At 49.7% G+C, this 12,484-nt stretch overlaps 1 protein-coding gene across 18 annotated transcripts in view; it reads left to right on the forward strand.

Moving 5' to 3' along the window:
* The window catches only part of MSI2 (musashi RNA binding protein 2), a 184,636-nt gene that overhangs the window by 165,605 nt on the left and 6,547 nt on the right, over positions 1-12,484 (forward strand). For 4 of the 18 annotated variants that reach the window (XM_052689143.1, XM_052689149.1, XM_052689144.1 and 1 more), the window contains exon 12: positions 827-918. The exons of the other annotated variants lie outside the window; for them this stretch is intronic. In XM_052689143.1, the coding sequence (XP_052545103.1) occupies positions 827-918 (92 nt within the window). The remainder of the gene's footprint in view (positions 1-826; positions 919-12,484) is intronic. 18 annotated transcript variants of the gene reach the window in all.

Genomic DNA, 12,484 nt, shown 5'->3' on the forward strand with positions numbered 1-12,484 from the left:
CTGTTACAGCAGCTATGTCCTACGCTCAGCAGAAAGGGATGTTTTCCTCTGCTCGTGCTCAATGTCAGCCCTAAACCCCATTCTTGACCCAGCTGCATCCCCACAAGGAGGTGACGGCCGAGGGCTCTCAGTCTCCGTTCCCATTGGTGGAGCCGTGCCAGATCCCTCAGCTGCTTTTGATGACCTCACCCATTCTTGAATATTTTTTTTACGAATTGGGACCTGAGCCATGGAAACGTAAAAGTCTGAGTGCTGCAAACTCCTCCTAGACAACTTCACTATCAGTGTCACGTTTCTTTTAAATCCACCTGACATTTTTTTGCGTGTACAGCATTTTTGTCTTATAAACACATTTTTTAAAGTAAAACCATCGGGGGGACATTTTTATCTTACATTTGACATAGGGGGGGGGATTAACTTGGAAGGAAAGCGAGCCAACGAAAAATCGGCAGGAGAGGGTTTTAGTGCCTTCCTGTTTGGTTCATGCACAAGTCTGAGATTTTTCCAGTTTCCAACCTGTTGCCACCAGCCTTTCCTCCCTGCTGACCAGAGATCAAGGCGCTAAGGCCGTAAGCTCAGCCCGACCCGCTGCTCAGCAGCCAGTGCCCAGCTGTCCCAGGTGACCGCGGTGCTCCGACGGCTCCCAGCACGGCTGGACCTCGGGCGCCTCTGCCGGCTTGGAGCCCCGCGCCCCGACAACCCCTTACTGTACTTTATACTTGCCAGTATAACGAATCTAGTAACGCAAGCTACTGACCTTGATGGTGAGTGTGAGCAGTTATGTTTTGTTGTTTTCTCTCTTGCTTGGTTGGGGCTGCTGTGAGAGAGGGTGTCTCTGAGGCATACTTTCCGGCCTCTCTTACACTCGGACGTGCACACCTCCTCTCAAACACTCTTCTGAGCGCTCTCAGCGGGAAGGTTTGTCCACACCTATTAATCCTCTCTCAGTGTCCAGCTTCTTGTTAGTAGCAGCTGGTTGCATGTTTTTTGCTTGTTCAGACGAAACGGTTCAAGAAACGACTCATATCAACTCTTGAGAAATGTCTCTATTTTTTTGTACACTTTCTTTCTTTTGATGTTTTTATTAATTTCCCTTACTTAAAAAACAAAACACCTGTCGTCCCGTAAAACATTTCACATCTCCCCTTGCCTGTTCTTAGAGTGTATGTATCTGTGGGACTGAACTAAATGCATGCACTGTAGTAGTCGTACTGGTAGCAGTAGATGTAGTTGTAGAACATGCATTGTCGAGTTGATATTATAGGTGCCATCAATGTGAAATAGCGCGGCAGTTAAAAGCATAGCCTTGGTCTGACTGAGAGCGTAGGGCTATTAACAAAGCAGAGAGCTGCTAAAGGCTTGGATCCATAGTCCTGCATTTGTTAAATCCCATTATCTGGAAGTTTAAATTGAACGCAGCTGTAGGCTGTACAAGAACCCGCACATGCTGTTATGTTGATAGTAAATTTGCCGTATTTTTTCAAATTAAACCCCCTAGGAATTTAAATGCTAAGCATAACAATATTCTCTAATTTTTATTTTATATTAAAAAGATATTTTAAAAATCATTTTACAATCATGGTTTCTCCATCAGCCTGTTACTCGTCCATATTAGCCCATAGAATCATTTGTTAGCAGTTGTAGACCAGATGTGCCGAATGCAAATCACTCCATTTGGGTGTCTAAATAATACCATGTGTGCGAAGCAGCTTCCCGCAGACCGTCCCAAGACATAAAGCAATTGTTTTTAGGTCATAAACCTTAAATCTTGTTATGCAACAGAGACTCTGAGCTAGCGGTGGTTTGTATTCATTGCCATGTCACCGAGCTTAAGGGAGCATTTGTAAATGAAGATGTAATGTTTCATGAATATTGGCATCAGGAGCTTGAGACGAGTTCTGCATCTTTGCCGTCGAGCCAGTGAGCGGCGTTGCTTCCGGTGCCAAGGTGTGTGCACGAGGCTTTGGGAGCTCTTTCCCAAATGAAGTTTAGTCTGTGGGTTTAGCAGGCAGCAGGTGAGATCCCAATAGAGACTTTGTTCCTCTGTTTCGTTGGCTGGCTGTCAGAGAACGCCCTGCTGGGAGCAGCTGGGGTGTGCAAGGTGTGGGTGCTCCCTGCTTCCTCCTCCTCCTCCTGCGAAGGCACTGTGCTGAGCCCATGGTCCTGCTCTGCTGGGGGCTCTGCGTTCAGCTGCCAGAGGGAATAAGGTTTTCTGGGGGCTTTCGAAGTGTAGTTAAGAATTTGTATCTGCTCCTCACCTCTAACAGAGCATCAAGTAAATCAGCCAAACAACAGCTTGGATGGAGCTGACCCAGAGGCAGCCTGTGCGGAGCAATCGGAGCTGCCCGTATCGCTTCCCTGATTGCCGAGGAGCCGAGGTACTCGGGTATCAAGAGGGAGAATTATGTCCCCTTTTGATCTCGATCTGCCAAGGAGGCAGGGGACCCACAGTTTAATGTGCAAGGCGTGTGATGTAGTGAAGAGCGTATCTGAAAGTTAGCAGAGCGACAAATTGTGAGGGGCTTAGGAATCCTTGTCTTACACTTCAGGAAGGTGCTCTAAAAATGTAATATCGCCATTAGGCGCCCATAGTGTTGGCAAATTGCAGCCATAAAGAGCTGGACCACGGCTGGGCTGTGCGGGGGGAGTGACACCAGCACGGAGCTGAGCAGGGATGTGCGGAGGTGATGTGGCAGTGAGGGATTTATGCGGCCTGCGGAGAGGGCTCCCTGCGGCACGGCCGCTCAGATGGAACTGCTCCCCTCCTTTTATTTTGCTATATAAAAGTACATAAAATTTAATCCAAGCTATGTAATCTCAAAAGCCAGAACCTAACAAGTGGACCACTTGGGAGCAGCAAGCAGGCTGAAATTTCTCACTCCACTGGAACAGCCGGTAATTATGTGACAGAGGCTGGCAACCGGAGCTCTGCACGGCTGGAGCTTCAAAAAATTAATGGCTGCATCAGATGTTATCTTCTGCTTATCTTCCTTGCAGAGGCAGGCGGTGCTGGAGAGTGGTGCAGGCAGTCAGCAGGGAGGAGTGGGATGGAGAACCTCACACCTCTTCATGCACTTGCAGAGGGGGAACACAAAGGCCAGTGTCTGGAAGGAGGTTATAGAGTGCTGGGGGTCTGCTCCTGCCCCGGGTAATGGGTAGGATGAGAGGTGAAGGTCTCATGCTGTGTCAGGGAGGGTCAGGTTGGAGCATGAGGAACGATTTCTTCTCCAAAAGGGCAGTCAGGTGCTGGCACAGGGAATGGGGGGGTCACCGACCCTCCAGGTGTTCCAGATCTGTGGGGATGTGGAGTTGAGGGACACAGTCAGTGTGCGCAGTGGGGTGGCTTGGGGTCAGACTCAGTGATCTTGGAGGTCTTCTCCAAACTTAATGATTCTACGGTTCTGTGATTCTATGTTTTGTATCATCTGGGAGGTCTTGTGCCAATCCAGGCTGGTTCCAGCCCCGCAGAGGTTCTCTCCTCTACACAAGCCCCACTCATCGGCTTTTCCTCTTGGGCTGAGCTCCTTCCAGGGCCATGTAGGAAGTTTGGCAGATTTAAAGCCATTTGGTGCTGCTGTGATTAGGCCTCAACCACAGCAGCGATCGCTCTGCACAGGGCTCCTGGCTGAGGTCTGTTGTGGTTTAAATACATCAGCCTTAATCAATAATTTTGTAATAGGAAACCTTGCGCACTTGATAAATCGTCCCCTGTGCAATTAGTGACCACCTCTGATGTGCAGACTTAAGCATGGTGTAAGTTAATCTTTTATGAATTTAGCGGCTAACTTTTAATAGTCTTTTCAATCAGGAGAATTATTTTCAGTGGGAATTAGGTCCCAGCAGAGACCCTGCTGCCTCCAGGCACACAGAGCTGATGCCCCCACAGCCATGGGATGGACTGAGCACAGCGGGCTGAGTCCTGTTAGTGTCGCAGCTCTGAGTGTGACATAGCATGCATTTTACAGACCCGCCGCTGACCCTCACCCTAAATGCTTTAGAAGTAAGTATGTAATTACAATGCTGTTGGGTTTGTTGGTTTGTTGGGTTTTTTTCCTGGTTTTAGAGAAAGAAAAGTGAAAAAGAAGCAGTGACATTTTTCCTTGCAGCGAGTGCTCGCATGGCTCAGGATTAGCACGAGGAGCAGGGTGGATTAGGAGTTTCAGGAGAATGCAGAATTGGTCTTTGGGTGCATAAAGCTGAGCTCTTTAAAACCAGCTGGGGCTGTTCAGAGGCGTCTCCTGGCGGTTGGAGCCCAGCGCTGTGTGCAGGGGGGGCCCCCGGATGCCCACAGGTAAGTGGGTGCCCCAGGCTGAGGGATGGTGTCCCTGCACATCGTGGTGCCTTACAGCCCCAGGGCTGTTGCGATTTTCCTCCTGTATTGTCTGTTACTGTTCAAAAGGCTTCGATTTAAAATTAACGGCAGTGATAGCCAGTTAATGCGTTACAGTAGGAGGCCAGAGTTTCTGTTGCTATGGCAATGGAGTTCGGCTCATTTGTTTTGTAGATGAGTAATTACTACGCAATTAGAGTGGGCTAAAAATAAAGGGGCCTTTTGTTCCCTGTTACTCATTAATATTAATAAAAGACCTGTCCAGGCGGTGGTAAACAATTAATGCAGATGTGGTGCCCATGGTAAAAGTAGCAACAGATTTCATGTTACCCAGCAAGAGGTGAAAGTGGCGTCTCTGCTTAGTTTGGCTGTTGCTCATTTTATATAGAAAAATGATGGGGGAGGCCTGCTGTGCACAGGGTCACACGGCCCAGCCTGCTGCTGGCCGGGCGCTCGATGCTGAGAGCTGCAGCCTCCTGTGTGCACAGGGCAGTGCTGGCTGGTCCTGTGCTGCTGCAGGGTGGGAGCCTCTCAACCAGCCCAGCCCGGGGCAGCGCAGGCACTGCTGCTGGAATGGCAGCCCAGGGTGCCAGCACCAAGAGAGAGCAAGGGGAGATGGTCCCAAGCACTTGGTGTGAAGCATGCAAGCACCGGAACACAGCAGATTTCGAATGGGCTGTACCATCAGGTGAATGGACAGGGAAGGCTGCTGGGCAGGCACTGACACAGGCTGTCTGGTGAGCAGGTGGGTCCCTGTCCTTGGAGGTGTTGCCGGGCCATAGCAGTGTGGCACTTGGGGATGGGCATGGTGGGCATGGTGGGGGTGGGGTTGACTTGGTGGTCTCAGAGGTCTTCTCAAACCTTAATGACAGTGACTGGACATGATGGGTTGGCGGTTGGACGAAGTGATCTTCTCCAGCCTTACTGCTTCTGCGACTGATTTGCTGAAGGTGGCAAACAGGACAGCCATTACCTCTCAGATTTACTTGCTGGCCTCCATGTAGGTGGGGGACACGGCTGTAGCCCCCGGTGCTCAGCACCCGCAGCGCTGTGCGGAAACACCGCCAGTGAGGGGCAGCAGCACGGCCCAAAACACCGCTGTGGTGGTCGGGGGATTGCAGAAAAATGGAAACCGCCTCCCTCCCAAAGTGTTTAACTAATGGAGGGAAACGTAGCACAGCCTTTGTAAGGTCGACATTTGTTTGTTGTTAAGGATCTAATTAGAAACATGAGAGGGAGCTGAATGGCTGCTTGCTCGGCTAATTAGCGACATGCACGAAGACCACTTTGAACTTCAAGGACACAAAGCTATTAGCGCTTACATCAAAAATGGATTAAACTTCTGTGCTTTTATAATGATTAAAGATGAGCTGCTTGAGAGGAAATCCTTTTGTGGGGTTGTGACAAGCACCGGCTCCCTGATTGCAGCTCCTACAAGTGGAGCTTTGTGTGGCCTTCGTGTCAGCTTGGTGCGCGTGGCACTGCCAACTTGCAGGACAGAGAATGTGATTAGGCAGTAAATATTGATCGCTTGCAAAAACAGTACAGCCAAGCTGGAAAGTGCAGGACTTAGAAAAGCTGCACTTGAGTACATGAATGTTGTGCTTTTGTTTTGTTTGTTTGTTTTTGGCAAATCAATGGACAGCTTCCAGATGTGGCTGATGCTTTGAGGAAGCCAAGTGAGGCCTTCAGCAGGAGCAGGTGCTGCTCTCATGCTTGCAGGGTGCAGCGAAGGACAGGAGTTGGGTTTTTTAAGCATTTTCTCCACTTGAATTTCGGGTGTACACAACTCTTTGTAACAGCAGGGGAGCACTGGAGCAGAGGCAGGAGCAGTTCCATAGGATGACAATTGTCATCATCACACCGGCACGTCCAGCGTGGTGCATAACAGCTGGGACTGCTGCTAGGTGCAGGCCTGGAGGTGTGAATAAGGAGGGGTCAAGCGCTGCCCCATCCCTGCTCAGTTCCAGCTGTAATTGCTGTGCTTGGGAACCTGCTCACCTCCCGCTGCTTTCTGTCAGTATCCTGGCGATAGTTCGATGTGTGAAGCCATTTCCAAAAGAGCTGCAGAGACAGAACAACCTTTTAAAGTGTGACTGCAGATAGAAAATACGGTACAAATAGTGTCTTGTTAAGGCAGATAGCAGCTTGCGGCGTCTCTCGGCCCCATCACACCAATTTGCTGATGAGCCCCACTTCTGCAGTTTGTCCCTGCGGGCGGGGGGCTGCCCGGCCCTCCCTGGGGCTGTGCTGGGTCTCCACAGGCAGCACCGAAACCTGGCTGTCCTGGGAAGAATGCCTCCAGCTGTCAGCAGTGACAGAGGATCCGCTTACCAAGAGGGGTTTGCTTTTCAGGTCTGCTGGGAAGGAGCACAAGCGAAGCACAGCCCCGTACAGCTCTGCACAGTGCTGTGTTGAGCAGTGTCTCTAATTGCAGTGCTGGGTTCTCTTCTTTCCTGTCTGTCTCCCACTTTTGTGCTCAGCTAGTTGGGAGCTGTTTGTACGCTGCTGTTCTCTAGGATGTCTGTGTGTTTCCAGCTCATTATTTTGGAGACATTTTCTAGTTTGAGCATTGATCTGAACTGGAGGTGTGCCGCGTGCAGTTTGTCTCAGACATAAAATAAAGCTGCATGTAAAAGGGCAGGTAGAGAAAAGTGATGCCTCTGATAGTTTGGCCTGACCACAAACAAATGTGTTTGTGCCTCCAGCAGGAGCTGTGTGCAGTGGCTGGGGTATAACAAAAGAGTCTGGATGCAAACAGTGAATTCTTAATGCTGTGTCTGTGCGCTCCTGCAATATGAATGGCAAGCAAAAACCAGGAGCACTGACGTCTTATTTCACACTGACATTAATTTGTACATCCATGGCTGAGTAAATCACATCGGGGCAGTTAGCATCTCAGAACAGCAAGGTGCAAGCTCTCTTCAGCTGCAGCAGTGAGTGCTCCAGGAATTAGGGCTGCCCCAGCTCTCCTTGAGGTGGGTGCAGTGCTGGCTACCGTAGGGTACTTGTGAGGCTCTCAGCGCTAATGATTGAGCTTTGCATGCAGTGCAGGAGTTTCTCTGCGCCCCATCCTGTGGCTGTTATTTAAAGTATCAGCATCACACTGTGCCTGCTGGTCCATTAGTCATGCACGAAGATGTGGTCATTGGTGTTCATGCTTCAGGACACATGGGATGCCTGAGAAATCAGGAGGGAAGCAATCTGTGCTGCACCAGTAGCCCTGGTTTTTAGTGGTGTCCTCTGCAGCATTTGTACTTGGTTCTTTCAAAGTCAGTGCAGCAGGTTTGAATGCTTGGGTGCCTCTTGGGGAAATTCCCAACTTCCAGGTACTGCAGCACAGTGTCAGAGAGGTTTAAGGAAGTAGCTGAAAGCATCCTTTGCTCCACGTGGCTGCCTGTAATTACCGTGATATCTCATGGAATTAGATCTAACCACTCTTTAGCTACAGGTGCTGTTCCTTCTGCAAAAATCCAGGCAGATCCTCTGAACTGCCATGAATCAAATTAAATCCCGGGTGAGCTGAATCAAATGCCCCAAGCATGGTGTTGTTGCTGTCCCAGCTGTCCCCTGGCCCATTCCCTGCCCCGATCCATAGCCGTTCCATCACCATGCTAAATGTTACCCTGTTGTTTCCTCCTTCAAGCTGGAAGCTGATGTTTGCAGCACACTAGATGAATTTTTCATAAAGATAAAAACAGCCTAATCTTGTGAGCTTTGAGTCTTGGTAGTGGGTAATGGCTTTGATTTAAAGCATTTTGTCTTAATGATAGTTATATTGAAAATTTCCTGCTGCTTTCAAGCACGTGGAGTTATTATCATAAACATTGGTGGTAGAAATGCCTGCCAAATTGTGCGTGGCTGTTTATGGCAGATGAGAGAGTCATGCAGAAATTAGAGCTCTGGATCAACAAGTTGTCAGAAGCGTGTTGGTACGGAAGGGCTCCGTCGGGGCGCGGAGGAGCAGCGTGCCGTGGCTCTGCGCCGGGCGCAGGGAGAACTGCGGGCAGGGGCTGAACGGGCGCTTGCACTTGGCTTGGTTCTTTGTGTTATTCCTTGTGTGGAGCCTCTTGTGTTTGCTTCTCTTGGAAACATGAGCAGGTGCGTGCTTTGTAAATGAGGATGTGTTTCTAGGGGAATATTTCACTCTTCTCTCTCTTTTTTTTTTTTACACGTGTTGCTTTGCTCTTTGTGCTCTGTTCAGCAGCATCACCCGCTCTGAGCAGCACCTCCACCAGGGCCTGTGGACAAACTCTGCTTCCAGCAATGCCAGAAGCAGATCAGCTCAGCAACACTGATTGTGTCCCAGGGAATATGAGCCCTCCCCGGGAGGTGGTTCATTGTCATTGGGCAGTCCTCAGGAGTGCTGCCTCAGTGCTTGCTGATGGTGCCGCTTTGCTCTGGTGTCTGCGGGAGGGGACGGCCATGGGGACGGCTGTGGGCAAGGAGCGGCTGCAGGCAGTGCTCGGCTGCTCTCTCCGTGAGGAGATGCATTTCTGGCTGTGATGACAGGGTGCTGTATTTCATCCTGAAGTATTCTGCCTCTTCTTGAGGAGGAAATGCAGTAAATCATGGGTGGTTTCTTGCAAAGTTGAGGTTTTTCTTCTGCCTGTGTAGTAGTAGGGTGTGCAGCCACGGGTTGTGCACTGTTCTTCGCATTGCTTTTTCTTCAACTTTTGAAATCTTTGCAGAATAATTGTAAAACAAGCACAGCAGTGATTACTGAACCCTTTCCCTCTCTCTTTACCTTCACTGACTTGAGTTTATTTGGGTGGGATTTTAGCATCCAGCTTGCTGTGCTTTACCCATCTGTTTCCGTCTCCCCTCCCAGAGAGGCATCTGAATCCTCGTTAGTGCAATGCACAGCTTGCTAAGGCAAATGTCATAATGAATCCTGACTTAGAAATTTCTCAAGAGTTCATCAGAAGAGAGTTTATCTTTCAGTGGTGACCTTTCCTGTTGCACGTGGATTAATGTACGATCGGGTCTGTGCTAACACGGCAGTTTGCAGGAACGGGCGCTCGATAAGCGAGCTCCTGGAGCTCCACCTGCTCCCTGCAGCTCTGCTCTGTACCCCCCATGCAGCTCTCTGCTGGAACAGTGTGTTGAGAAGTGCCTCACATGCATTCAGTGTGTGCAGAGAGCTCTGCAGAAGGATGCCGAGGTGAGTTAGTAGTCAAAGAACCTTGCTCAATGTAGTGCTGTCTTGAGGTTACAGATGCGTTTTAAAATTAGCTGCAATTTGACATTTATTTTAGCAGAAGACTCGGTAGGTTCTCTGCTCAGACAGAGCAGTGCTCAGGGAGTGAGTGCAGTGAGTGTGCAAGGATCGGTGTCTTCTCTGTAAGGAAAAACACAGCAAATTCTAAGGGAAGGAAACGCTGCAGGAAGTGTCCCTGTTCTCATCACTCAGCTGCTGTCAATTTTTTTTCTTAGGTGTAGGAAGAGCTTCCCCAGCCAAGAGGATGGGGCTGTCTGGGCTTGGGAATGGTGAGGCTGGTTAGCTGTGACTTACAGACACATCTCATCTTTTTCACATCCGTTCCACTTCGATCTGATGCAGGGCTTTGTGGTGACACCTGGGGCTGAAAATCATGCATAGTGGAAACCGTTGTGTTGGAGGTACCAAGTCACAGTTTCAGGGCTGTGAAAACATCCAGTGCAGGATGGTTCCCTGTGCAATCAGTTGATAAATTGGAGCTCAATTCCGATCCTGGAAACAGGTGCAGTGTCTGCCACGGCTTCCCGAGCGCTTGAGGTGGGAGGGCATCGCCCGCTGGGACCCACAGGAAAGCAGTAGGGCTCTGCTCCAGCACTGACCAGAGCGATCTGCGGCTCGCTGCTCTCCTCCAGCACAGCACAATCCTTGCCAGTTTGCCAGCAGTGCACTTCCCAACATCCACCCGTGGTTATTTCCAGCTCTGTCTGCAGGATGTCTGACCAGGGGAATGTCTCAGGTGCTTTGCAGGCTGCGGTGCTTTAATCTCAGTGCTCTGTGCCTCTGCACCCAACAGCACCTGCAGCTCTCGGATGGCTTCTGCTGTGAGCTGACAGCTTTGTCCTACAGCTGACAGCTTTGTCCATCTCCACAGTCTTAATTTTTTTTTGAGGGCTGAAATGGCATCCAGAGTCAGGAGAGTTTTGTGTTTTGTTTTCTGCTTCATTTCAGTCTCAGATTACTTGCAGGTTTGTGTATAACAGATTTCTTTTCAGGCATTTCTTACCCAAACGCACTGTATTCTGCATGTTGGGAAAGTCATTCAAGGTCCCTTTGCAGTTGTTTCAAAGCGATCATAAAACTGCCTCCAGCTCTAGGTGCGCTTCAGTGCAGCTATTGTAAGAAGACAAATATTTAGCAACTCACCATGGCTGAGTGAATCGTTAAAGTACGGCTTTCTCAGGACTGTTTAGTCTCCTGGTAATTATGAGAGCTTTTCTCTTTCATTTATCGGGTCTGGAGCAAAGTGTCAGCTCTGTAAAAGCTTCCAACCCTTTCTGTGAAGTTCTGCAAACAGCTGTTAGCAGGCGGTGCACAAAGTGCTGCCTGGGCACCCCGCGCCCACGGAGCTGTGCGAGCGGAGCGGAGGGCGTGCTTTTGTGTCACACGTTTGTCTGCAGCCACTTCTGTGATCATCAGGATGTAGTACCAAATTGATGCTCAGGAGATAGAAAATTGCCTTTTTCTTACGTTGCATACCTACAATCAGAAGGATGTTGAATAAACAGCTGCCAACTCCTTCCGCACGTATGCAAGCTGGTATTCCTGAATTTCTTAGAGCTGTAAATGGCTGGGGCTGGGCTGCTTTGGGGGATGGAGCATCTCTTTCTGGCTCCTCGCTGCTCGACTTGCTTTCAGTAAGAGTTTGGGACAGGCTGAGTACATCTTCTTATTATCTGTGCATGGACTCGTAACTGTGGCTTAATGATGCAGAGGTGCTGCAGTGTGTGTGTGTGTGTGCGTCTGATCCGCTGCCCCACTCGCACTTGGTTCAGGGGCTGGCTCAGCTCCTCATCCTGCAGCTGCAGAGGCCACAGAGGTGTTCATTCATAGGACATTCGACTCGCAGCACCCCAGCAGCCTTACTCCATGCATCTCACTGGGGCTGGCTGCAGTGCATGAGTCCCACTTGCTGTGGTGTAAAGCAAGGGCAGCCTTTGTGTCACATACCTGCTGCTGGGTGCCCCACTGCCAGCCCAACCTCTGCTCAATGCCATTTTGAAATGGTGTAATATTTGATCACTGTATCTCAAAATTAAATATTGAGGCATTCTACAGGCGTGTTCGTGCCAGCCCCGACATGCCATCAGTGGGCTGCATCAGAGATGAATATGGCCTTGCACCTCAACTTTGATTTTTAATGAAATGCTCCGTGCACCTCTAGATGAGAGCTGTGTGATTTGGGGACCATGTCTTCTTGGTGCGATTTGCACTTTTTCCCAGCAAGCCACACGCTGCAGGAAGGCAGCTGTGCAAGGTGCAGGGCCACACTGCAGGGCTGGGGGCAGCACGTGGGCTCCATGCAGAGCCCTGCTCACCCCTCGTGCCTCATGCCATGGCTGTCTGCAGCTGTACTCATGCTCTGTGCTTTGGCACCTTCCATCTCTGAAGGACGTGTTAAAGAACGTTAAGGCCAGATTGGATGGGACTCTGGGCAGCCTGGGCTGGTATTAAATGGGGAGGTTGGTGGCCCTGCATGTGGCAGGGGGTTGGAGATTCCTGATTCTTGAGGTCCCTTCCAACCCTGGCCATTCTGTGATTCTGTGAATGTTCCACATGTCCCAGCCAGGCGCAGGGCACGGCCTGCCTGCAGAGCGCTGCACGGGGCTGAAACACCCACATCCATTTTGTTCAACTAGAAGGAAGAAAAGGAGAGGAAAAAAGCACTGGCTTATAGTAATAAAGGGCTTTTGAACATCTCAGCTGGATATTTTTCTTCACGAGTGAGAAGGCCAAATGCTATCTTGACATTTAATCTTTAATAATAAAAAAAGGTACTTTGTTTGCCAGTGAATTCCAAAATAATCTGTTTACTCTCTCATGCCTTATTACTTTTAACTTGCCGGCTTAGATGACCTACTTACTTTCCCCTGCTACCACTTTACAGCCACATAAAACCATTTACTTTGCAACATTTACTTCCCTGTCATTGCAGA

The sequence above is a fragment of the Tympanuchus pallidicinctus genome, unplaced genomic scaffold (assembly GCF_026119805.1).
Source record: "Tympanuchus pallidicinctus isolate F22 unplaced genomic scaffold, pur_lepc_1.0 scaffold24, whole genome shotgun sequence".
Classification (NCBI taxonomy): domain Eukaryota; kingdom Metazoa; phylum Chordata; class Aves; order Galliformes; family Phasianidae; genus Tympanuchus; species Tympanuchus pallidicinctus.